Source organism: Perognathus longimembris, chromosome 23 (genome assembly GCF_023159225.1).
Source record: "Perognathus longimembris pacificus isolate PPM17 chromosome 23, ASM2315922v1, whole genome shotgun sequence".
Lineage (NCBI taxonomy): Eukaryota > Metazoa > Chordata > Mammalia > Rodentia > Heteromyidae > Perognathus > Perognathus longimembris.
This window is the reverse complement of record NC_063183.1, coordinates 36089900-36116319: the sequence shown is the minus strand read 5'-3', so window position 1 is coordinate 36116319 and position 26420 is coordinate 36089900. Positions and strand designations below refer to the sequence as shown.

General features: G+C 47.9%; 1 protein-coding gene and 1 non-coding gene across 2 annotated transcripts in view; both read right to left on the bottom strand.

Moving 5' to 3' along the window:
• The window catches only part of Ryr3 (ryanodine receptor 3), a 369516-nt gene that overhangs the window by 142995 nt on the left and 200101 nt on the right, over positions 1-26420 (bottom strand). Inside the window, 10 exon segments of the mRNA XM_048333185.1 lie at positions 134-220; positions 5821-5986; positions 8080-8243; positions 9759-9795; positions 10626-10801; positions 13672-13880; positions 21625-21799; positions 22601-22806; positions 23521-23668; positions 24906-25065. Of these exon segments, the coding sequence (XP_048189142.1) occupies positions 134-220; positions 5821-5986; positions 8080-8243; positions 9759-9795; positions 10626-10801; positions 13672-13880; positions 21625-21799; positions 22601-22806; positions 23521-23668; positions 24906-25065 (1528 nt within the window).
• LOC125341237 lies at positions 15706-15819 on the bottom strand. Its single transcript, XR_007208920.1, has one exon. It is a non-coding gene; the product is annotated as a U5 spliceosomal RNA (small nuclear RNA).

The window sequence follows — 26420 nt, the reverse complement described above, 5'->3', positions numbered from 1 at the left end:
GACTCCCACAGGTAAATCAGGGGAGACAAAGGAGAAGGGTGAGGGCTTCCCAGGCCTGTGATTTCCCCCTTAAGCCTCAGTGAGTGCTGCATTCTCCTTTTGTGACTGTTACAGCACCTGGGAAATACAGTACCTTCAGCTTCCCAAGTTCAAACTGAAACAGAGCAGTGCTCGTAGGCTGCAGGAAGACGGCCGGAAACACTTTCGTGTTGGGCTCCACCTGGAATCCAAAACAGACAAGAGGGATTTGCCCAGTGCTCAACAGCATAGCTTGCTTAGCCGCTGGGTACAGCAGTCAGGACTGCCGTTCTGAGCTCTGCTGGGAAAGCACTGCTAGAGGCTGGTCATTCCCTGCTGCTCAGAAATCCTCAGACCCGGTGTCTCTTAGCAGACACGGTCGCTGCTTCCTGCCTTCAATTCTGCCTACTTCTGGCTACTTCTTGCAGCCACCCTGTCTTCTCTCCGGTCCCTGCACCGGCATTCTCTCCGGAACACAGGCTAGCCACGAGCCAGAAGTCACTAACTCACGATGAGAGGCAAGGGCCGCTGTCGGCTCCTGAATGGCGTGGTGCGTTTGCTCTTCACAGAGCACACAGGCAGCGGGACAGCCATCCTGCACGCCCACGGCTCACAGGGATGGGGGCTGAGGGCCAGTGTGGCGGGCGATGAGATGACTTCTGGCAGAAAATGGACGCCGGGGAGCAAGGCCTGAGGAGCTCCACAGGGGGTGGGTGGGTGGCGTGTGGGGGTGTCTCTGTGTCAGCACGACTGGCTTTTTGAGCTGGGAACATCTGGCTGTGTAAGCTGCCCTGTGCACTGTAGGATACTGGATGGTCTCCCTGCCCCTTGCCCAGTGCGTGCCAGTGCCCAGACTACAGTCAGGACAAGCAACAAGGTCTCCTGACACTTGTGGTCTGTCATGTCTCATGGTGGCTAAACGGCCCCAGGAGAGAACCGCAAAGATCCCGAGCCACTTTCCTGGAAGGCCGCACAGTACCTATGGACTTTTCTTCACAGGCTTAGGGTTCGTCACTGATTGTCTCCCAGCTGCACATGGATGTCTTCAATGATGAAATGAGCAGCGACACTCACCTACACTCATAGCCTTCCCTTATCATCTCATCTCTTCCCTTAAGCATCTGTAAGATGCTTAAGGACAGATAAAACACAACTCTGACCTCAAGGAAACGACAGAGACCGGCTGACATCTGGATTGTAGCCATGTGAGATGCTGAGCAGAGACCCAGCTCACTTGTGCCAGAACTGCCGGAGGAAAAACGCATATTCATTAAAGCCACTGTCCGCGGATTGTTAACGTGGCTAGGAAAAAGGAATGAATAGTGTTTTCTCTATGTCAGGAGTCTTTGCTATAAGCTCCCTTTAAATAATAATCTTCTCTGATGCATTATGCCATAAGATGGATTAAGCCACACACTTTATTTATTTTTTGCTCTACTGGGGTGTGAACTTGAGGCATTGTGATTGCTAGGTAGGCACTCTGCCACTTGAACCATGTCTCCAGTCCTATCTTAGAAACGGTCTCATTTTTTTCCTGGTCTGAACAAAATCCTTCTACCATAATCCTCCTACCTATGGCCTCTCACATGGCTGGGATTATGGGTGTGAACTACTGCATTAAAGCTTTGTTGTTGTTGCTGTCACCTGCAAGATTATTATGAGCCAAGCTTCCACTTTCTCATGATGCAACAGGCCTCTGGCTGATTCCTGGACGTGGCCCAGCACAGTGCTATTCCCATACAGGTCAGTAGACCCATATTTTAGATAGGAAGATTTGGTTTACACCATGTTTTAGGAACCCAGTGATAATAAAAAGAAGAAATGTGGAGGTACAATGCTAAAATGCCTGGCTATATCTGAAGAAAGAGCTGTAAAGGACATTCAACAAATGACTTAGAACCCATTATGTCTCTCTGCTTTCACAGTGAGACACCAATACAAAATTCTGACTTGGGCCCTAGGGCAGCCCTGTCCCAGAGATGCCCCAGACTTCTCTATTATCCAGTATGTAAGCATGAGAACTCGGCACTTCCAGTGGTGTAGCCTTCAGCAAGCGGATCTGATGCTTGAGAAAAGCTCATCTCAACCAGCAGGAAACCTGCTGACAGGGTGGCACAGAGGCTTCCATTCACGCAAAGCGTTCCTATGCTGACCGAAATCATACGCATTTAGGAACGTGTAGCCAGAAACGAACCCTAAGTTCCTGGCTCCTCCTGTCAGGAGGAGTTGCTTTGAGGACATCTGGGATGCCCCAGGCCGAGCTTGTTGTCCATGCAGAGTTTGCCCTGGGGACTTCTTGCCAATCACTAAAATAAGAAGAAAATCCCCCTATAAATATGGGCTCCTAAGTGCTTCTGAGATAAAAATAAGCAGAATTCCAGAAGGCCCTCAAGGACTCAACTGACTCCTATTTTATGTGGCAAAGGGATTCTGCGGGTGTAAACCAAGTCACTAACCAGCTGGACTCAAGATGGGGAGAGATGGTGGTGTGGTCTTTTGAAAGCAGCTTTCTCTTGCCTGAGGTAGAAGGGAACGCATGCAGCATGGGAAGCACTGGCTGTGCCGTGTTGGCTTTGAGGATGGAAAGGCCACATGGAAAAGACACACAGGCACCTGCTGGGTGCAGAAGGTAGCTGCAGTTCGTGGTCAGCAGGGGTGCAGGACCTCAGAACAACAGTTCTACAACACGGAGGACTGCGCACCACCACCAAGCTGAACAAGCCCAGAGCCTCCAGAGACGGTGCTGGAGAGAACTGGGGTACCCGGTCAAGCCTGCAGAACCGTGAAGTTAACAGAGGTTGCTTTGAGCTGGTAATCTGGAGGCAAGTTGTTAGGCATTAAGAGCAGGAGACACTAGTGTTCTCCAGTCACGTCAGCTAGCCTGACAACCGCACTTTGCAAGCACCGGGCAGGTGCCAGGTGCTGTTCCGGGGAATGGAAACAATGGCCTCTGCCCTCAGAGCTCACCCTCCGGACCGGAAGCTTCTATGCTGATGCAGTGGGCAGGCAGGGGGCCTGGACTCAGAGTGGCCAGGGCACGCAGGAAACGGTTTGCTTTGTAGTTACGGTTCCTTTGGTCACTTGTTGGTCTGTTTTGTCCTTATAATAATAGGCATTCTGTTCCTAACCATGTGTGAAGGTCGAGACATAGGAACCGGACAGACTCGAGAGCCGTCTTCTCTCATAAATCCGGCTCTCCTGGCTGGTTCTGCCCTTGGAGCCCTGTGGCGGCCTGACACTCGTTGAGGAACACCTCTTGAAGGTACATTTCAGTTCTCATTTCTCTCCTGATTGCTTTAAGTGGATAGAGAAAGCTTGGCAAATCGCACAGCACTATTTAATGGAAAGGCTAGAAACACTGTTCGAGAGAATCCTTCTCTCATTATTTTGGTCACTGGTCCTTTCTGAATTGAAAGCCGGTATATAAATATTGCTGGCCTGGTCCTCTCGAGATAATTGAAAAATGAAAATGGCTACAGCTGCAGAATTACAATGATCCACTGCCAGGGCTCCACTCCCAGGGGTGCCTTGGCCTCTTGGGGGACGAGAAGATGCTGGCTGGGCCCCGGAGCAGCCCTGAGCCTCTCAGAGCCACCGGCAGCACTGCTCAGGGGGGAGGCAGGGCTGGGCGCTCGGGGCAGTGGGAGTGGGCAGGGTTTGCAGCATGGAGCAGGGGTGTGCACCCCAGGAAGGGAGTGGTCCCCAGGAAGTGCTGGGCGGGGTGGGGGAGGCTGCCCAGCACCTCCTCTTGGAGGCCAGGCTCCCCGACATCAAGAGCTCCGAGCTCCTCCTGGAGGCAGGCAAGCTGCTGCTGTCACAAGGGCCATATTTGACTTTGTTTGCATTTTTAATTCACTAGTGTTTGAAGACCACCAAAGTCCAATTAGCCTTCAAAGTTATTAGTGTCTAGAGTCCACTGAGGCTCAGGGAGGACCCTTTCAGTTCAACTCATTGCGAAAGTTAATCAGAAACGCTAATGGATTCTGAAGGACAGGAGTGAATGTGCATAAAACATTTCCCCAGGGGACTTGGGGAGGCAGACTTGTGACAAAGGACTAGGAAGAGAATAGCGTATTTCCTTCCTCAAAGCCCAACTTCGCAAGTGCCCCTTTGTGGGCAGGGTGATGCCAGCTCCTCCTTTCCCGCAGGAGAAGCAGAGCTGAGCATGTGGCATGCCACAGGAGATGGCAGGGACCCAGAGGCTGGCTCTGGCCCCTAACAAGGGTGGCCACTCCATCTGGTCTTCGTCAAGGAGCCATTTGTATTTGGAGCAGTTGCTGTCTAGTCCCTGCTCCTCCAATCACAGACCCCACAGCAGGCTGCTGAGAGGCTTTACAGCTCCAAAGCCGTGGCCGGCAGCAAATCGGGGTTTTGACTCCGGACAGAACTTTTTGTCTGTTATGGCTAGCTAAACTGATGACCCTGGAAAACTGCTGGCTTCCTTAATGGCTTCTTTCGTGTCACTCTCATGCTCAGACACCTTCAGCAGCTCGCTGTTTTCTAGGCACAGATCCCTACCTCTCCACTAATAAAAGCCCCATGCTGTTCTGTCCACTGATGCATCATGGCCTCGGGCCATTTCAACCCAGAACATGGCTCCTCTCTACCACAAAATCAAGATTTCTCCTTAATCAACAGTTTTGTAACTGCTCTTGATGGGAACATACTCTTCCTTTTCTTAATATTGACAACATCTCCACACACATTTCTGTCCTAAAGTGTCAAGAATATTTAACAAGGCGTTAGCTCCTTCACTTGCAATTTCCCAAAATGGGCTCTGTGGAGTTCTAGGCTCAGACAATATTTTTTATTGTTAAGGTTAACAACACATGGTTTTGGTCAAATAACTGGAAAAATGTTTGGCCATGTAAGTTTCTTTCTGAGGTATTTTTCAGAGATTTTTGCGTTGTAAACATTTCATTGCAACATCTCAAAGGAGGATGTGACCTGTGGCATGCTCCCAAGCCCACCTGGCTACCCGCGAGGAGGAGACAAGAGCTTTTATGCTTGCAACAGGGAGAGCTACATCAGTAGAACTGAAGGTTTTTCCCTGAGCAGTTCTGTGGAAATTCAGGCACGGCCCATGAAATAGGAAAACAAAATTTACATAAGTACATGTGATAAGATAGTGGGGCTGGCCATTGGCAGCTCATGCCTGTGACCCTAGCTACTCTGGAGGCTGAGATCTCAGGATCATGGTTCAAAGCCAGTCCAGGCAGGAAAGTCTGTGAGACTCTTATCTCCAACAAACTACTCAGAAAAAGCCAAAAATAGTACTGTGGCTCAAGTGGTAGAGTGCTAGCCTTGAGCACAGAGAAAGCTCAGGGACAGAGCCCAGGTCCTGAATTCAAGTCCCAGGAGCTAGTGGGAGAAAAATTTAACAACCTCTTGCAAAGGGGCTACATGATTAATCCGTTTCTTTGGTTTCTACTTGGAGAACATGTTTCCTAAAGCAAGAAGTTTTTCTGTTTCTATCTTGCAACGGATAATTCAGGTAACAAAGACATCATAGAAATACTGATAAATACTGATAGATTAAATAAATAGTCTTTGGAACTCATCACTAAAGAGAATTCTTTTCTTCCTTTAGAAAGCTGACCAGAATATCTGGCCAACAAATCAATTTGTTTTCCCTCAGCCCTAACTGGCTCATAACTGTGAGGGGGGGGAGTGTATGTGTGTGTGTGTGTGTGTGTGTGTGCGCGTGTGCACGCGCACTGAATATGAGCAGGAATGAACACTACAGCCGCAGGCCCAGGTAGGTGTGCGATGCCAGTGCCTCAGGCCTGCGGTCGCCCGTACCTGGTAGCAGGTGCCGAGTTCCTTTCCATTCGCGGAGAAGGACAGCATGCCCATCGCCAGGTCCACGAGGCAGCCGATCTCCAGGTCCACATTGCTCCTCGTCGATCTCTGGGAGCCGGCCACGGCGTCCCCACCCCAGACCATGTAGCAGTTGCTACGCTTCACACTGAGAGTCGGGGAGGGGGAGGGGGAGGAAGGAGGTGTCTCAGAATCCGGTCTAGTATTTTGTGAGCAAGACTCAGGAGTAAAACGCCTCAGGGACCATCCTGTGAAGCTTCACCATCAGCTCCAATTATTATTTTTTCCTAAATAAATTGACTCAGCTTGAAACTAGCTTATTTAGGTACGAATCCCTCAGTTTAGAGACATGACAAGGTGGAAGGCCACTTCCTTGGGGTGACCACACTACCCAGGTAACTGTTTCCTGACTCAAAGTCAATTCACGTCAGTGAACTAGATAATGAGGATGGCGGCAGTAATCCCACTGCAGAGATGGGACATCAAGACGCAGAGATGGCAATCGGCTTAGGCACCTTATATAGAGAGAAACAATCTGGGCTCCGAGTTCCAGGCTGGACAAGAGGCTACAGTACTTGAAAACCCATTTCTTAGGAAGGTGGCCTGCGCCCAGAAAGACTTGCAAAACGGGTCATTTGTCCCTGATGGCGTCCCACCACCCCAATCTCTACCTGTCCCCTCTCTGAGCTTCCTGGTTTTCAGGAGGTCTGCTCCCAGGGCCCCACCGCCAGCTCGGTTCCTCTCTCACTGGCTGTCAGACTGTAAGATTCCATTCTAGGATTTGACACTTACAAAGCAAACTGTAGCAATCAAAAAGCTTTCAAGGCTCCAAAGCCTGACTCAGTTTTTAGGGAAGGTGGTGCTGGGGATTAAACCCAGGGCCTTGCACATGGTAGGCAAGTGCTGTACCACTGAGATACACCCCCAGCCTCTGTTCTTTAACTGCAGGACTCCCTACCGCAGTGAGTGTGGGGGGAGATGTGCCCCGGTCAAGGTGCTTCCCAGAGGCCCTCGCAGTGGGCCTTCCGCCTCCCCCGAAGCTCATCCTGGCATCCACCTGCGGCACCTGTATGGTGCCTCAATGACACAACAGGACGGTGTCACGGATGCGTGAGTGGCCCCTTCTAACACGCTGAGGCAATCGCCACGCGGCTCAGCGTGGTTATGGGTGGTCCCCTAGCCGCGCGAAGGCCGGCAGTGCGCATTCAGCGCCGCAGGGTGGACCGCACACCGCACCGCAGGGTGGACCGCACACCACCCCCTTGGATGGCTGCTTCCCTGCTCTGACCGTGGACCCCTCCCAGCACTGGCTTGCGAGTCTCCAAGACTCCCCCTGACTGTAGGGCCCATTACGCCCCGAGTGCACTTCCTTCCCTTCCTTCCCTTCTTACTATGCATGTCCCTAAGGCAGGGGCTAGTATAAATTCTATCTTCCAAAGGGCGAGAGGCACTGAGAGGATCCCATCCATGTCAACCTGCAGCCATGTTCTTAAATTACCAAATACACTGGTCCCCAATACAGACTTGGATTAATAATGCATTGAAGCTGTGCAACGTGAAGCAGCAGGCTCGAGGCACATTTTAAAGGATCCAAATTAAATATACCCTGAAACATTTGAAGATCGATCCTGTGTTTATTGCTCATTATGTAGGACAATGAACTAAGAATTACTAAGCACTTGCAATGTACTAGGTCTTGCACTGAGGGCTACCATGTCAGTGAATGTTCACTGTAAATGTGGTCAGTGAGGTTCAGATAAATCAAGTAGCTAGTCTGGTGTGGCAAAGCCAGCTAACGGGAGGAATGAGCCAGAAGGAGGTGGGCGACTCTGCCTTTTCTTCCCACCCGGCTGAGGAACAAAACCTGAACTGGTCAATTGCTTTCACAAAATTTCTTTTCTACCTTAAAACATACATTAAAAAAACTAATATCTATTCTGGCTCTCACAACAAAATGGGCATTCAATAAACAATGATAACGGATAATTATTGAGTACTGGGGGTGTAGTGTTGTTATAAGTATCTTTCTCTGAGTCGATGCATTCAACTCTCACAATACTGTGGGATTAGAAGCATTGTTCTCATCTAGTAGATGACACTCAACGCCACAGTATGCCATCCATTCTCCCTCTTTACTGAAGGGGTGTAAGGCTGTGCTTTGCGAGGCTGGGATACTCCCTTCTTTAGGGATTTGAAAGACTGCTAGAGAGAGACGGGCCAACCTCTTGGGAGCTCCCTTACCTTTCGTGAACCCGGCCTCTTTCATCTCCCAGGGTTACAGTCACCGTGCAGTTCTTATTCAGGTCAAACTTTTCACTGTACAAATGATAGTCTGGAGTCACCCATCCGACCCAGACACAGGAAGGATCCTGCCCAGCAAAGATGCGGATGGCATAGTGGCATTGCTGTGGAGGGACAGAGGGGCGTGAGTGGCCGAGGTCAGCGGAGGAGGGGTCGAGAGGCAAAAACAACGCAGCAGCCCATGTGGCCCTCTTACGAAGGAGGATGCACACAGGGAGAGGGATGCTACGCTCGAGACTTCGGAGGACAGCCAAGCCTCTCTACGCTCAACGAGACTGTCGACTGGCTTCTCAAGGTCTACCGTAGGCCTTGTTTTCCACTAGGAGCAGAGAACTCTCAGTTCTTCACCCACCGTCCAGGTGACACTGGTGGTGGGATCATGGCAGCTGCTCAGCATGGCCGGTGCAGCCCCCTGGCCCTCTCAGGCACCGGGGTAGAACAGGCACGGCCCTCGCCCGCAGAGAGGGCAGTCAGGAGCCAGAGCATTCCTGTTGCTTTCTACGTCTATAGGGAGGGCCGAGGTTTTTGTATTTATTTCTGGAAACTCAGGAAAGAGGCCTCGAAAGAAAAGGCCCCTGCCCTGGCCAAGCCTGCTTCAAGAGGCTGAGAAAAGACAGCAGTTTTCAGCAAAGGTCCTACGGCGCACGAAGCACACCTCCCATTACAGCAATAGCTGCACAGCTGAGGAGGGTGACTACTGAGGCATTTCCTTTACTAGGAGGAAGGTGACTACTGAGGCATTTCCTTTATGATACCAAGTAGATTGTTTTTTAATGAAGGGACTCTTACCGACACTTTTTCTAGGCTGGGAGGAAAAAGGGGTAAGCTTGAATCTTGGTGCTGTCAGCTATTTATTGTGTGACCTCAGACAAGCCTCTCGCCCCCCTTGTGTGTACTATCGGGCACAATGCCACTAGCTCATGGGGCACCGATTAAATTAACCTGAAGTGACTTCAGTACAGATTCTATGGGAAAGTGCCACAATAGGCCAGGCACTGTGTCTTCACATACCAAGGGTGTAATTTGCTACATTAAGAACTTTATTCTTGATGACACTTTTCCTACAAACTGAGGACTCCAAGTGACTTTATTGAAAATATGGTTTGCATTTTTCCTTGTGTGAAAAAAAGAGTAAGAGAAAGGAAGCAATCGGCCGCACTGCCTTCTGACTGCTGTCTGCCTGTGGAAAAGGGACTAGCAGTTCCACTGTTGGGGCTGGCTTCCTGCTTCTCCTCCCCCTGGCACTCAGCAGAGGTTTGGGGGAATGGACTGTAGAAATTGCCACAAAAGAGCAAACAGGAAGACTTCACTGTGGCCCCTCTGATGACATTCCTTTCCATTGGAAAGGCAGTGTTGAGTCCCTGGTGGCAAAGGGCCCTAAGGGCACAGTGGTACCCAGTTAGGAACTCCAGGAGGGTGTCTGCTTTGCACTGAGTGACTATCCTTTCCTTCACTTGAGAAATGCCGCAGAGGCGTTCTGGAAGCTTGAAGACCGATATTAAAAGACAGGAATTGGCAATTAAAGAAGATCTCTAGACAAATCTTTGCTGTTAAGGGGCTTATTACAAGGCACAGTAACAATCAAATAATTAGAAGCATAACTGGGCACGTTTACTTACTGTTGTCGTAGGAGAGAGTATCTCCTGCATCTGTTTCCTGGAGGGGAAAGAGTCCATATTTTAGTTCTCTAGCTGTGGAGAGAATCCCATGGTTCTGACAGGCGATTGATCTGCCTTTAACGATCAGGGCCAGCTCAGGAGGAAGCTGGCTGTTCTCAACACCAGAGTCACTGCCACTGGTCTTGGGAACGTTCATTTGCAAGCTGCACGGGCAGGGCTATGATTCCGATGTGGCCCCTCCACACAGATGCTAGGTTCAAGCTGAGCAGCTGGAGAGGGGCAGTAACATACACACAGGCACCTCTGAATGGATCAATCCTGCTCCCTAACCAGCTGTGTGTGCTTAGTTGAAAGCTTGGTAGATAGTAAAATGCTACAGAACATCTGCACAAGTCAGCCCCAGACAGCACCCATCTATCAGGGATTAAAAAATAGATATCAAAGGAAAGATAGACAGCAAGCAATCTATTCCTTAACAGGAAGGAAGAAGTCACAGAATTCCAGAGTCACGCAGCTGCCAGGCTGAATAATCCCCCAGGCAAGCCAAGATGGAAGCATTCGCCTGTAGACACGTTTAATTTCATACAGAAGCAGCCCCAACCCCCAGAACTTGTGGACAGCAAGGACACTTGAGCTCTGAGGACTCGAGAAGTGCAGAAACGGCACCAGCCCTGACCCTGTTTAGCTTGACTGGCCCTGAGTTCCAGTGTGTGGACCTGTACATATACATCCTCATTACTGTACCTGGCTGAAAGCAGAGTGCTCTCTCCCCACTGAGTTCCTGTGCTGGGCTAGGGAAGAAAGCGAGCAGACAGCCTACTTCAGAGCAGAGCGGATGAGCTCCGGAAGCTGGCGGTCTCCCCTCACCTTTTCTGGAAAGCGTCGCTGTCCAGACAGGCGCTGTGGCTGAAGGACGAGTGGCACTCCACAGGCATGCTCAGGCGGCAGTAGATCATGCTGGCATTGCTGTTCTGGGTGCCGAATGTCTTGTGGGTCACCTTGAGGCATGGGGGGCTGTCCATGGTGCCGTCAACCCTCACGACCTGGGAACACCATTGCAGGTTCTCACCTGACGTGCGAGAGCTGGCCTTGCCCCTCCCCACCTGCAGCTGCCCTCCAAGAGCAAACACCATTTGGCAAGACGTTCTGTAGACGAGAACCTTCGTCACTGGCGATAACTAAGCTATGACTGTATGACTTTTACTCGGTCCCAGTTCTATAAGCAACAACTTATAGGACTTTGCTCCTGGCTGGACAGATAGGAGATTTAATGCCTTCCCAGTGGGTTCTCTTCAAGGCCAAGAGTGTATAATAAATGTCAGAGAGGGATGTGGGATCTGGTGATAGAAGATGGTGTGTGGAAAGGCTGACCTGTTAGGTCACTGGGCACAGGGCTGAGAAGAAAGCCTTTTTGAAGGTGTCCCTTGACACTGGCATGGGAACATCTAAAGGACAGGTGCCAGAAACCCCGAGGCTCAACAAAGGCAGGAGTGCCTACAGAGGCTCCCTGCTCCCACCTCCCCCAGTCCTTGGCTCCCTTCAACGTGTTCTAACGCCCAGAGCGATGCCCAGCACTGTGGAGTATGGGGGCAGGGCAGGAAGATGTATGTTTACAGTAAGAACGGCTTTCTTCCACAGACTGGGAGAAGATCTTCACTGGCCATACAACAGACAGGGACCTCATATCTAAAATATAATAAAAAAAATTAAGTTCCCCAAGAGAAATCCTCAGAGAAACAACTGCCCCCTTACTAAATGGGCTAAAGACCTAAAAAGAGATTCTCTGAAGAGGAAAAGAGGATATCCAAGAAACACATGAAGAAATGTTCAGCATCATTGGCCATAAAATAAATGCAAATCAAAACAACATTGAGATTCCACCTCACCCCAGTAAGAATGTCCATTATCAAGAAAACTAATAATAACAAATGCTGGAGGGGATGTGGCCAAAAGGGAACCCTATTACATTGTTGGTGGAAGTGTGTAAACTTGTTCAACCACTCTGGAAAGCAGTGTGGAGGTTTCTCAAAAGGCTAAATTAGAACTCCCCTATAACCCAGCAGTCCCACTTTTGGGCATCTACCCAAAATATTACAAGCAAGATCACACTAAAGCCACCAGCACAACTATATTCATTGCAGCACAATCCATCACTAAAATATGGAACCAACTCAGATGCCCCTCAATAGAGGAATGGATCAAGAAAATGTGGTACATATACACAGTGGAATTCTATGCCTCTTTCAGAAAGAATGACACTGCCCCATTAGTAAGGAAATGGAAGGACTTGGAAAAATTGTACTAAGTGAAGTGAGCCAGACCCAAAGAAACACAAACTCTATGGTTTCCCTCACTAGTAGTAATTAGTACACATCTAGGATAGTCCTAGCAGAAGATCACAATAGCTCAATAGCTATGTACATATGAACACATAAGATGATGCTAAGTGAAATGAACTCCAAGATGGAAATAAGTGGTTTACCATTGTCATTGTTATTTTCAATGTACCATCTGACATTATGCCACTTTCTTTTGTCTTTCTTCCCCAGGGTTTTACCCTGGATATCATAGTTACTGATTTTGGTACCCAGGGTATTGTATACATGTTTATTGGAACTAGGGAAGGGAAGGGGAACATCAAAATGGAGAGACAAAGGGTAAAAGGTGAACCAATGCAACAGCAATACTTGTAAAACTATATGCTGTAATCCAACTGTACAACTCATGGTGGGGAAGGGGAGGGAGGAAGGAGGGAGAAAAATGAGGGTAGAGGTAACAACTTTGATAAGAAATGTACTCACTGCCTTACATATGAAACTGTAGCCCCTCTGCATATCACTCTGACAATAAATAAATTAATAATTTTTTTTTTTTAAAAAGAACAGCTTTCTTAAAATCTAAGCCTTGTCCCTGCTCTTTAGAGAGCAGTTCCAGTCCTAGGTCTATGGATGGACTCACAAGTGTGTGTGTGGTCTAGATGTTTTTCTAAGTGGAGGTGTCAAAGGGGACCTGAATGTCCCAAACAGCCAGAGCCACCAGAGCCAGAGCCATCTAAAGTGATGCCCAGGGAGCAGTCAGAAACCGAAGGCCTGAGATGTAAGCGTGTGAGGGACAGTGGGGGGCGGGGTGAGGAGCCAATGCACTCTGAATTCACAGAGCTGAGTGACGGGAACTCAGAGTCAAGGGATAAGAGCAGGTGTCTTTCTGCCTGGCTGTCCATCCTCACCCTGCTCCCAGTACCTACCAAGGAAAAAACCGTGAGGGGCAGAGGCAGGCACAACAGAGGCAAACAGACACCAAGACAGAAGCCCATCTGCTCCTTTCATCAACTCCTAAAAAGAGAAGCATCACAATCCACCATCGCATCTAGCTTATGCGCTCACAAACAGCACTGCTGCAATTAAACAGCCCGAAAGGATGAAGTTATGAGCCATCAACGGCATGCTCATTCAGGACGTGTATTCCCCGGCTCCCACATTCTGGTGCCTCATGCTCTTGCTCATTTGCTTGTTCATGGCTGGTACACTACTACTTGTGCTGTAACTCCAGTCTGGCATTTTGCTTGTTAATCAGAGTCTCATAGACTTTTCTGCCCAGCTGGCTTCAAACACAACTTCCAGATTTTAGCCTCTTGAGTAAGTAGGATTATAGTGCGAGCCTCTGGCATCCTGGAGAAAATCCAGTGGTCCTCACTGGGAACCGGTTTGCAAGGCTATGTGTACAGGATGTTGTCTCTCATGAGCTGCTGCCCCGCTGGAGTAAGCTGTCTGCCCCTGTGGTTCTGAGGACAGGCAGGGGTGGCTGGGAGGGGAAAAGGCATAGACGTGGTGGGGAACAGCTGCCCGCCGGCCGGAGAACTGACAGGAGCATGGCCTACCCTCCCTGCCAGGACCCCCGTGGCGTGGGCTCTTACCTCTATGTGGGGGTGATCCTTCGGCACGTTGATGAATGTCGGGAAGCGCTTGCTGAACCACATCGCAACGTCCCGGTTCATGTTGACCGCAAAAGGCTCAAAGCCCTCCTGGAGGCCACACATGGTGTAGAACTTGAAGGTGCTGGCATCCGTCCCCAAATTCATGCGGCCGATCTGAGACAGCCCCAGGGAGCAGATGGGCACAAAGCCTGCAGAAAGAGTTCCGCCTCAGCCCTGGCCCTGAACCTTTGCTTCTTTTTTTTTTTTTGGCCAGTCCTGGGCCTTGGACTCAGGGCCTGAGCACTGTCCCTGGCCTCCTCCTGCTCAAGGCTAGCACTCTGCCACCTGAGCCACAGCGCCCCTTCTGGCCGTTTTCCATATATGTGGTGCTGGGGAATCGAACTGAGAGCTTCATGTGTAGGAGGCGAGCACTCTTGCCACTAGGCCATATTCCCAGCCCCGAACCTTTGCTTCTTAAGGGCTACGAGTCCCAGGAGGAAGCACAGGACCCAGCACTGTGTTTGGCAGTGGGAAGGCCACCTGGAGAGGACTACTGCCCTTGGTGTATACATATATAGGAAAGAAAGGCGTGTTCGCTTTAAAATGACTGGGGAAAATAATCATCCAGTTAAGAGGATGATGATGGTGAGGAGTACTTTTCTGGTCCCAAGGTCTTGTGTTTGCTAGACATGGCCATACCCTAGCCATACCCATGCTCTTTTTGCTTTTATTTTTTTTTGAAATAAGGTCTTATCTTTATGTTTGGGCTAGCCAGGACCATAATCATCTTACTGACATTTCCTGTCTATCTGGGAAGAGGAGTCCCACCATACCTGGCTTATTGATTGAGAAGGGATCTTGCTAACTTTTTGCTTTAAATGCCAATCTTCCAATGTCAACCTCCTGAGTAAGTGGGAACATGGTGTGAGCTAAGACACCCAACCAAATTAAAATTAATCCTGATTATGTCTTTTTTTTTCAGTATTGGGGCTTGAACCTAGGGCCTTGAGCTTACTATGCATGCACTTTTACCCCAACTCTCCAGCCAAGAGTATCCTCAAGAAGGAAGTACCAACCGGAAAGGTCAAACCAGTATAAGAACAAGTGCAAAGTCTCCATTTATATCTTATTTGCCATTGTTCTTAGGCCCCAGGAAATGTAAATGCTTCTAAAACTAAACACAATAAATTTAAAGATTGATGTGGTGAGCAGAATTTTGGCACAGAACAAACAAACCCACGAGTAACTATGTGAGATAATGAATGTGTTTATTTCTTTACTCTGTAAGCCTTCTGTGTGTCTCATGACATTGTGCTTTATACCTTATATGCACACAATGAATTTTACTCTTAGAAGGGTGACTTGGAGCTTAGATTTTCTGGCCCTCAGCAGGCCTCTTAGTGAAGGGAGAGTCCAGTGGTACCTCATGTTTTTTAAACAAACGTTTAATGAATTACTTTATTAAATCCTACTCAATTCCTTTACATTTTTTCATTTTTTAAAAAAGTTATGAGTTCTCTGAGGTTGGGGGCAGGGAGTGAGAAGGTATGCATAGTTAAAACAGTTCCAGGTCACAGGTGTGTTCAAGGAGGACCCCAGGCAGTCTCAATGTCCTGGGATTGGTCAGGAGGAGCCTTGCTCTAAATAAGTCACTGCTGCCTGGCAAGTGGCCTGGTCCTTCCTAGATTCCAAGAGGACTGATTGAGTGCGAAGTAATTTGCCTGCAAGGAAGGCTCAGGACAAAGGCCATAGATCTAAGTCTGGGATACCTTCCCATTATAGTGCTTCCGGTTTTTATTTTTTACCACTTCCAGGGCTTGAGCTCAGGGGCTGTCCCTGCTCGATGGAGGTGACACCGTACTTAAGCCGCAATCCCCCTCTAGCTTCTTTGGCAACCGTATACAGAAAACTCACCACCAACAGTCTACCGGCTCGCAACAAACCCTTGCAAAAAGTGCAAGAACCCTCAGATGTCAGTGCACACGGGGACTCAATGGCAGATAGGAACAACTTTCTTTTCAACAAGTAAATGTTGCCTTGGTAAACCGAGGCCTCAAAACATTTCTGAAGACTCAGAATTGTTTCTCTCCACGGAAATCTTCAGTAAAAGGCGAAAGATTTATACAATCTGAAGAGAAACCAGAGTACTGTCCCTCACGTTTTGAGAGGACAGTTCTAAGAAGTTTTAGGTGTCTGCAGGTTTCCAACTCTCACCCCTAAGCAGGAAGGGGAGAGGTTCAACCAAACACCAGGACAAACTCCTTGCAGCTCCTACCATCTATCCAGGCTCACTCCTACATCCTGATCACGTTTCAATGTTACCATTCAGAACAGACCCACGCAGAAGTTCAAACTGTCTGCTATTCTTGTTTGTGGGTTATTTATAAATCATAATTGTGGGCCAACAAATCAACAAAGCAGGGAAAGGGCTAATTATCTTAGACTGGGAAGGATGTGGGAGGCAGGCGGCTGAGGACCGATGAGGTCGGCCTCAAAGAGCTTCAAAAGGAAAGAGTGCTCTCAGGCCAATAGCTGAAGAAGGGGCTGGTGCTTCCAACTAAGAAAACTGGCGCCACTCCATGTTCCTTTCTGCGGAAAGTTAAAGGCCAAATTGAAAGCATTTAGATTCAACAATAAGAGCTTTATTTCACATACATCAAGGCCAAATTGCACTCTTAGCAAAGCCAGTCATTAATAGAATACCGAGCTATGACGTTTCTATGTAAATAGTATATCAGATAAGCAAAGAGTGAATCTCTCATAGGCTATTTAGTTGTTTTTAAAAACGATGAATGCATCATTTAGCACACAGATGTGTCCAATGTCCCTACTAAACGAGAGACAGTGTCTGTGCAATCCTAGCAGGTTGAGCACGATGGCTCCTCACAGGGCCCCAAGCACTCGGATCCGATCCTAGCCCACCCCGCAGAGCAGACAGACTGCTCAACTGCACCTGCAGAGTCCCGTCACACGGCCCCCACCCTGCCTCTTGCTATGCTCCGGGGAGCTCTGTGCTAGGCTCTGATAGGCTAAGCCATCTCCTTTCTATAGAAGGAAGCACGAATACAGAACCCTTGGAAACCTGGCCACAGCACTGATGATCAGCACAATGTTTGGAACCACACTGTGGACTAAGAGCGGTGGGTGCTGTGATAAGAAGGAACTGATCCAGTTTCAAGGAGCTCATAGAAAAGAGGATGAGGAATGAAGTATAAGAGAGTGAATAGGGGGCTGGGAATGTGGCTTAGTGGCAGAGTGCTTGCATTGCATGCTCTAAGCCCTGGGTTCGATTCCTCAGCACCACATAAACAGAAAAAGCCAGAAGTGGCTCAAGAGGTAGAGTGCTAGCCTTGAGCGAAAAGAAGCCAGGGACAATGCTCGGGCCCTGAGTTCAATTCCCAGGACTGGCACAAAAAAAGAAGAAGAAAGAAAACAAAAAGAGTGAATTTTCTTGTTGCAGAGCATCTCTGCTCTCAAGAGAGTATTTTGTTTTTTGTTTTTTGGCCAGTCCTGGGCCTTGGACTCAGGGCCTGAGCACTGTCCCTGGCTTCTTCTTGCTCAAGGCTAGCACTCTGCCACTTGAGCCACAGCGCCACTTCTGGCCATTTTCTGTATATGTGGTGCTGGGGAATCGAACCTAGGGCCTCGTGTATCCGAGGCAGGCACTCTTGCCACTAGGCTATATCCCCAGCCCCTCAAGAGAGTATTTTGGTTATTCTGTTAACCCCAAAATTCAACATGAGAGTTTTATCTTGGAGCCAGGGCCATACAAGAACCCCAGCCTTGCCGTGGGGGGGGGGGGCAGGATACACTGACAAGTCCTTTCTTTCTTCTTCCTGAGCGGATGCAGGATAACTATGCAGCAGATGACTAGATAGAGCTTGGGACATTCGAGTGACTCTTAGTCACAGCCACAATGTAAGAGGAAATGGTAATATTGTTAATATCTGCACAAAGTTGCCTCCCCTCCCCCCACCATCTCAACTTAGGCTCCTCATCCTTAGTAAGCATCAGCAGAAGGGGTAGCACTTACTGAGGGTAAAACTAAAGACTCAGGAGCTATCCAACTTGGCCTGGGGCAAGACAAGGGTGAATGACCCAATGGGATGCGATGGGACTTGTTCCAGGGCACTAAAGCCGGCAAGCTGTGAGCGAGGAAGTCACCACTTACAGGGGCAGCTGCCCCAGGTTTAAGCAGAGGCTGTGTCCCAGGGCAGAGGATGAACTAGCAGCAAAGTGCCGTGCCTGTGGGTGGAAGTTGTCCCTGCAGAGAAGAGCTGAGCACTGGGGTGGGGGGGGGGAGCCGGGGGGGGTCAACAGCGGAAGCGGAGGGAGGCAGGGGTGTTGGGGACCTCCTGGGGCTAAATAGACATAGGTGGGGACCTCAGAGAAGGAGCCTAAGAGACACTAAATCCAAGGCTGGTCTGGTGTTGGATGATTCCAGACCATTCTTACGGCATTTCCTGGTCTCAACCTAAAAGCCCATGCTTTACTCTTCATTTCCTCTTAACTCCAATAAAGATGCAGTCTAGGGATCACCCTGTGATGATATGTGCTCTTTCAGGAACCAGAGGCCAGGCCAGGCTTCCCAGTCACTTCTGAAGAACAGCCCCCGTTTGGAGAGAGGGCAGGGGCACTGGCACCAGTGGGCAGAGGCTACTGACTTCCTACTGCAGAGCCGCCTAGGGTTGGAGGATGTGTTCAACTCGGACAGAACCACGGGCAGGGCCACCTGTAGACACCAAAGCTGCGCCAGGAGCCAGACATTCCTCCAGGGCCACACTTAGTTTCTCTTCCTGGTGCCCTGTCCTGGATGTGGCAGGCTGTTCAGGATCTCATCTCCTTTCCATGTGGATGAGAGAACGCTTGGAGGCTCCTGACCTCCCAGATACCTTTAGGTGGCCCAGGCAGGGACCAGGCCTGCTTAGAAAAATTCTAATGAGTCAGGTGAGGTCCTATCACCTGTGATACAGAGGACCAAGAGAGGGCAATTTACAAGTGGCCCACAGAAAGAAGCAGCCACAAAATATTGCTTCTTGCAAAGAACTAAAGGCTCCCTACTGGGATATGGACCTGGATCAAGGCTGACATGCTGGTGACCAGAACGTAAGCCTGTGGGACATTTTTCCTTATGGAGGATACAATGCCTAAAATGCTTATTTTCACAGATGGTTTTCCTAGCACTCAAAGCAAGATCGCTGCCTCTTTCCACCTTCTGCCAAGAACAGAGATGCTATCCTATCATTCCAGGCCTTGGGCTACTGTTCCCCAAGAATGCCACGTTAACTTCCTTTCTGCTGCCCTTCCACCAACTCCAGGGCAAACACCAACTGGAGTTTCAGATTATCTGGTCTCTGTTTTATTAAAGCATGGCACAAACAACAGTATACTGTGAGAGCATATTCTAGTAAAATTCTATTAAAAAAAACAAAACAGCTTCCTAATAATAGACTTTGCAATTCGGGAGGTTGAATCACATCCTGGTACACAAAAGGCCCGTGAGAGATCTCTTTCGTTACGATACAGATGATCTGAAAGCAGGGCTACACTAAGTAAGCCTGTCGCTCCGTTATCACATTGCTCTGAGCACACCCTGCCACAGCTGCTCATTTCCTAGAAGGTGAAGTCCAAGGGTTTGCTTTCTCAGAGTAGACTGCAGTTTCCTGCATGAGAAAGCACGAGGGCTGGTGTTTGAGGCTACCATCTGCAGCGCGTCTCCCTTTCCTACCCCATCGTTCATAAATTCTGCACGCACACCTTCTCTCGTTCCAGCCTTGCTCAACGTTTACTGATGCCACACTCACTGTGGCTTCTCATGCCAAAGGCAGACAGCTCGCCTTCTTTATTCAACATTTACTTCGATCCAGCTTGGAGCCCTTCTATCCCGTATCAGTCACTTGCCATGGATAGCTGACCAGTCACCTTTTCCTGTTCATTATTCTACCACTGGAGAATGAGCTACTTAACAATGCTACCACTGGGCGTGCTTTAGACCTCTGTGTCTCAGACTTTACATTGGAATCTCCAGTGGGGATGCAGTTTCTGCCTCTTCTTTGACATGGGGTTGAGGTTTTAAGTTTCTGATAAGGGGACGTGTTTTGAGTACAAAGGCTCTCCCAAGTTCTCACCACTTTCTCATTAATGAAAATCTTATCTCCTCCTTAAACATGAAGCAAAGACTGATAAGGGGTATTACCCTCTTCTAGTTCACACAATAGTAAAGCCAAGGACAGGTCCTTGGTCTTGGGCTCTTTCCAACCCAGGAAGCAACTTTCCTTGGAGAAAAGCCTAGATCTTCTCATTTTCCTTGACCTCTTGGCATCAAGGAGTCACCGTGGCAGACTGTGTGACGTCTCTAAGGGTTCTGTATCGCACACAGGCTGTCTGTTCGGCTGGCTGTCCTTGCCTCTCCACATGGAATGTTCTTTAAAACTATGATCTTAAAATTTTCTTCAGAAGGTATTAAAACACGATCCCACATGGCCTTTCTTAATGCTGGGAAAATGCATCGTGTTGCAAATATTCTATTTTCCCAAATACTTATATCTTAGGAAATTCTTTAAAACTCCTGAAAAGTATAGCTGCCATGCACATTATAGGCAGTTGTCTATAAAGAGTGTGCATGTCATTCATAAAAATGAAAACACTCTAAAAAGAATATTTATATCATATACACATGCTCTTTTGCCTGAACAGTTGTATAGGTAGCTTTTAAAGGCATAGACTTTCTTTTTGCACTCAGGAATTTAGTTGTGTAAGGAGCTCTGATCACTAACAGAAGGGAAAATGAGGCCTAGAGAGGTAAAAGTTATTAATTAAAGTATCATAGGCAAGCAGGTGCAGAAATAGGTTGAAAGCCAGGCCTCCTAACCTGGCGATACATCTTCCTCCTCTGTAAGGAGGCAGCAGGATGGACTGCTACAAAGCATATCTCATTTCTTACCTTACTCTGATATAGAAGTAAAGCCCAGGTAGATCAGGCAAAGATTCCCAGAGAACTACACACCTGGACAGGAACAAGTCTTCTGGTCTGTAGTCCAGTGCTCTTCACTCTATATGCCAATATACGGCTTGTGTGCATTGTGTGTGGTTACACAGACAGAAAACAGCATGTTCTCTAACTGATCCTTTGTGAAGCTCTGCTTTGGTTTCAAAGCATGTTTGAATTTCAAAGGAAATTTTATTTCTTTCAAGGGAACTGCTAAGTATAACTTTTCTGTTTCAATGGTTCTCATTAAAACATCAAGTTCAAATACTTTAGATTATAATCTAAATCAGAATATAATCCTTTAATTTGTTAATTATTCTCTCCTGCCAAAGTCATTAGCTCCTTTATAATTAGCAATCTCACATGTACTAGCAGGAAACCTAAGGATGCTAAAATGTCATGGTATAGGCAGGGAATTATAAAAGAGTTTCTCAGTTTAGAATTTCTATCTATGCTGCACACACCAACTATCACTATTAGTTGTCTTGATTTTTCAAAACTGATAGTCTTCCAATTGGGGGCAGTGATTCATGCCTGCAACCTTGCTACTCAGAAGACTGAGACTGGGAAGGAGAGCGGTTCAAGGTCAGTCTGGGAAAAAAGTTTATGAGACCCCCATTTCAACCAATAAAAAAAGGCTTGGCATGTTGTTTCATGCCTATCATCCCAATGGCAGAGGAAAGTATAACTGGGAGGATTTATGACCCATGCCTGCCTGCCTGGGAAAAATGTGAGACATTATCTAAAAATGACCAGATCAAAAAAGCAGGGGTATGGTTCAAGGGGTAGAGCACCTTCCTAGCAAGTACAAGGCCCTGAGTTCCAACCCCAGTATCATAGAAAGTCTTCACCATTAGAGTTTCAAGTATTCGAAGGACAATCTAAAGACGCAAAGGGGCTCACTCAGCTGCCCCTGTGTTTTCTTCACATTCAAGGAGGTGGGATGGGGCGGGTGGTGGTTTTACCATTCTCAATGTCATAGTCAGCGAAGGCAAGTTCAGAGCCTTTGTTGGTGATCAGTAGCTCCCCATTCAGCGTGAAGATCATTGAGGCATCATCCAAGTTAATCATACATCCAACCACATCTCCTGGCTGCCATGTTCGCCCAAAATACCCACTCCCTTGATGCCAACGCTGACCCTACAAAACAAGACGCCAGTTGAAGAAATGATCATCACAATCCCCTTTGATTGGCAGTGGCACATGACCTCTGGATCTCTGTGGGGACTCCCCTCTCTATCAAATATGTCACAGGGAGGAGTGGTCTACCTTATAGACATGTAAGACTCAACAGAGAAGGTAGCCTGTGTCTCATGATTCCACTCAGCCAAGACCAAAAACAGAATTCTCTCTGAGAAAAATTGGTAAGACACCCCTCCTCCTACGTACTGGCTGCATAGTATTCAATGAGTTAGTTTTGGAGTGGAGTCCATGAATGGGCTTGGTTGAAAAGACCTGATATGAATGTACTAATAGGAAGGATCTGGGGATCCAACTCTCAACAGAGCAAAGAGCAAAGAAACAACCACTAGGCAATGCTCAGTCCATGACTACATGAATTGAACAGGGGTATAGACTAGTCACTTAAAACTTTATTCTTACAATTTATAATGCATAAAGGCTAATGGGCATCACCCACTTGCCTGACCCACCTTAGCTATCCTGAGGGAAAAGCATATTTTTATATTACCCAACAAGTGTTTATAAGATGGTTAAAAAATATCATCTTGGACCCAAGTTTACACAATAAATAAATAAATGTACCTTATGTAATCAGCCATTATATCTTTAAAAAATAAACAAAAATTAAAACAACATCACTTTCCTTCAACATTTAACACTCTGGGCTAGCCACTTGAAAACCTAAGATGCAGACTCTGCGGTCGCCAGAGAGCCCTTGACTAGTGGGCAGGTACGGGTGTGGGCACGGTGTGGACTTACCCTACTGCCCTCAAACACGAAAGCCTGATCGTCAGCCCCCAGCTCCACGTCAGGCCGACAGCCGGGCCGGGCCCAGCCAACTCGCATGTCTCCTCCGGTCACCACTTCAAACTCAAAGTACCACTTCCCAGACCGAACTGCGTAGGACCGCTCCACCCGGAAGAATCGGATCTTGTCTATGCTGACCTTTTCTACAGCTGGATCAGCTACTGAGCAGAAGATGAGGGAAGGAGAGGAGGACACAGCACAGTTATGGAACATTCTTCAAAGGAAACTGCTGACAACTAAGATGGCCACACATCTTCCAACTACCTAATGTAGTATTCTGCGCATACCACAACAATCACCATTATCATCATCATATCTTACAATACAAGGGTGAAGGACGGCTGTGTGGCTAGCTGTCCCTTAGGATCCACACTTCAGTTTACCCTCACGAGGAAGTCAGGGTAGAAAACCTGAGGTTCAGAGAGGTTAACTCACTCAAAAGTCACAGAGCCAATGAATAGAGGACAAAAGAGCTGAATCGAGGACTGACTTCAAAGTCATCCCATGAATCCCCTTTGGGCTGTGCATGGTGTGTTCATCAATCATAAGCTAGTGATTCAGTTAGCCCTAGAACTGAACTTGGAGATGGGGTTATCTGAACCCAAAGCAAGGTGACAGTCAATCTTTGGAGAGTAAGAGAAGGAGGCATGGTTCTGTGACCCGGTTCTCTGCAGCTACCCTACGCCTTCTCCATCATCACGGAAGTATCTGCCAATGGGAGGATGCTCCCATGATGCTTTTAAAAATGAACCATTTAAAAAAGATAACACTCCCTGTTTAAAATGAATGCCTACTTAAAATTAACATTTTCTCAGAAGAAGAATTGTTTAGTCAACTGGAGTAAGAATCACCCATCAATCTCAGCTCCTTACCTAGTTCTTGGTCTGATGGCTCAACGTTATACCCATAACCGACAAACGTCCGAACAGCTTCACGCAGGCTGTCCCTGTTTGACTTCTTAGTACGTTCGTCCAGCAAAACATACGGCACCAGGCGGGGATTTCTTTTGTTCTTCAAATCCTAAACGAAGAAGAGTAAAGAAAAGACACTTCCACTTTACGAACAGCTCACCCCACTCACATATTCCTGGCTGCCTCGATGGCTCGTCCTGGGCTATTAGTGTCTCCCCAAGTGCCTTTATATTTAGCAATGTACACACTTGCCATTTCCACTCAGGATTAAATGAATCTAAATGGAAAAATTGTACCAATGCTCAAAGCTAGCTTTGAATGAAACCAGATTTGAATAATTCCAACCAGCAAATAAAACGAAGTGTCATAAAACTAGTTAGCAACCTCCATTCCCAAGACAGGACTGATGAGATTTATGTCCCATTTCCCTATGAAAACTCAAGTCACAGACTGAACTGTGAGGGTCTCCCCATGGTGGCCTCTCCAAATGTCTTCATGGAAAGTCCTTAGGAAAGGCAGAGCCAGAGGGGGTCCATTTTTATCACAAAAGGCACATCTGAAGCAGAGGTCCCACTCCATCTTTAGGAGGGACTGAGAAGACAGACGGCAGGACAACTGCAGTGCTGTTTGCACTTCTTCAGTCTTCATCCCTCCATTCCCAGAGGTGCATGTTTCTTGGCTCCCAGATTTGTGATGTTTGGAGGCTCAGATATAAATTAGCTCAGTTGAACTCCCCTGGTACTCACTTTAGTACTGGTGATTATTAAGGCAAAGTTAATATTTTAAGGGAAGAGGTAGATGGGGGTATATCTCTGGCCTTTAAGTCAATTCCTGCTCAGGCCAAGAGTTCTGCTTAGGAATCTTTGGCTCAATGAACTCACGTACGGAGGCACTGGCTCGTTGGTGGTCTGCTTTGCCCTTCTCCTGGGCTGCTTTTCCTTCTTTACATTCTTACTAAGAGATATCTGGGACATCAAAGCACCACTGGCATATGTTTACCTGTTCCTTACAGCTTGGCCTTGGAGAGTGGCACAAAAGTCTAACTCTCTACAATGTAATAAGCATGAGCAACAATGAGATGAAACATAGCTACTGGGTAAAATGCATTTCATTAACAGAGGGAAAGGTAAACCATATCCATTTCTACAAAGTTGAAATTATGCCTAGAGTCAAAGCCAATGTGACCTTTACAAATTTCATCCACACCAAGGTTCTATAAATAAACACATTCCAGGGAAAGGGATAGTGCAAGGGCAAACCAACTTAATATCTCTCTAAAGCAAAACAGCATTATGATGGATGATCACATCTAACCTTTCCAACATGTATAACCTGGCACTTCTCACCTGCTGAATGCCGTAGGTCCATCCTTGTTTTATTCTGTCTTTGGCCCAAACATTATGTGCATTTTCTGCAAGCTTATCCACTAAAACTTCTTGAGGAGGTAAGAGCTTCACATCAGACAAATCCAAAGGGGCTGGTTTATAGCCATTGGACATCATGTAGCTGCAACGAAATGCAAAGGTATGAATACATTTATGTCTGTCTATCCATCCATCCATCCATCCATCCATCCATCCATCCTCTCATTGGCTGAGAGCTCCAATCTATTTCAAGTCTATATATGAAGCTCCTATTCTACCATTCTCTGTGGCACAGATTTCAAAGGAGACTGTTGGAGAAAACAGATGGTCAGTACACATACATCCTTAACTTGCCAGAAAAGATGCTTTACAAACAATTCAGTACTCTGCAACATTATCAGAAGCTCTTTCACCTCAGTTTTCACAAATGCAAGAAGTTACAACCAGATTGACAAGGATAAGAACTCAACTTAACGCTTGTCTTGTAGATCAGCACAGAATGGTCACCCAGTCTTAGAATGTGCAGCCTTTACATTTGGAATTATTAAAAACCAAACACAAGTGAATTTGAGATCCTGAAGTGACCTTAGCAGCTAGCTGTCCACTCTAGGAGCCACAGCCTCAGATGTCGGTAATTTGATAGATAATGTGCAGATGTGGAAGAGTGTAGTCTGAATCTGGAGAGATACATCAAGTGAGTTGAGAAGGTTGGGGCAAACAGCGGTGTGACTGCCAGGGGAGCAACTGATCACTCACGTGGGCAAGGGCGTCTGGGCGCCCACAGTCTCAGGACTACCGCATGCCCGGCCTGCACAGACGGCAATGGCCAGACCAGGCTCCCTCTATGCAGAAATCGCGGAGCAGTGTGAGAAGTGGGGTCTGCCGTGGGACTGACCCTGCCCTGTTTGCTCCTTTTCAGGACACTTGGTGCGCTGGGACAGAATCAATGTGCACGGACGGGCATCAGCCCATCAGTCTCAGCCAGTAGTCTCTCGGCACGGGGACTGGGGTGTGAGGATGGGGTAACACGGAGGAAGATCAGGTTTGGACTAAAAATGCACTGTCTTGGCTCTGAAGTAGTGGCACCCAAGTGCGGTTGAGTACACACACGCGGCTGGTGTATGTGGGAGCAGGTAAGCGAGGAGCCCAGAGCACCCACCAGTAGGCATGTAGCTCAATCTGCGAGACCGTGTGACTCTGTCTCCATCCAAGAGTGGGAGGGAGAGCAGGAAACACAGCGATCTAGGGACCAAGTGGAATCTTGGCAGAGACGCCCATTCCTGCAAAAGATTCATGGGTTGGCCCAATGCCAGAGGAAGGGGTATTTGCTGCCACTGTGAATGGCTTCCAAATGCCTCTACCAACTGATGTTCTCACAGACCACAGGCAGTACACCCACCTGCAGTCTCCACACCTCGACCTCAAAATGAACATAGCGCCGTTCGGTCTAAGTAGAACAAATAACAAAGAGAGAGAGCTTGAAATCCTTTTCTCCCT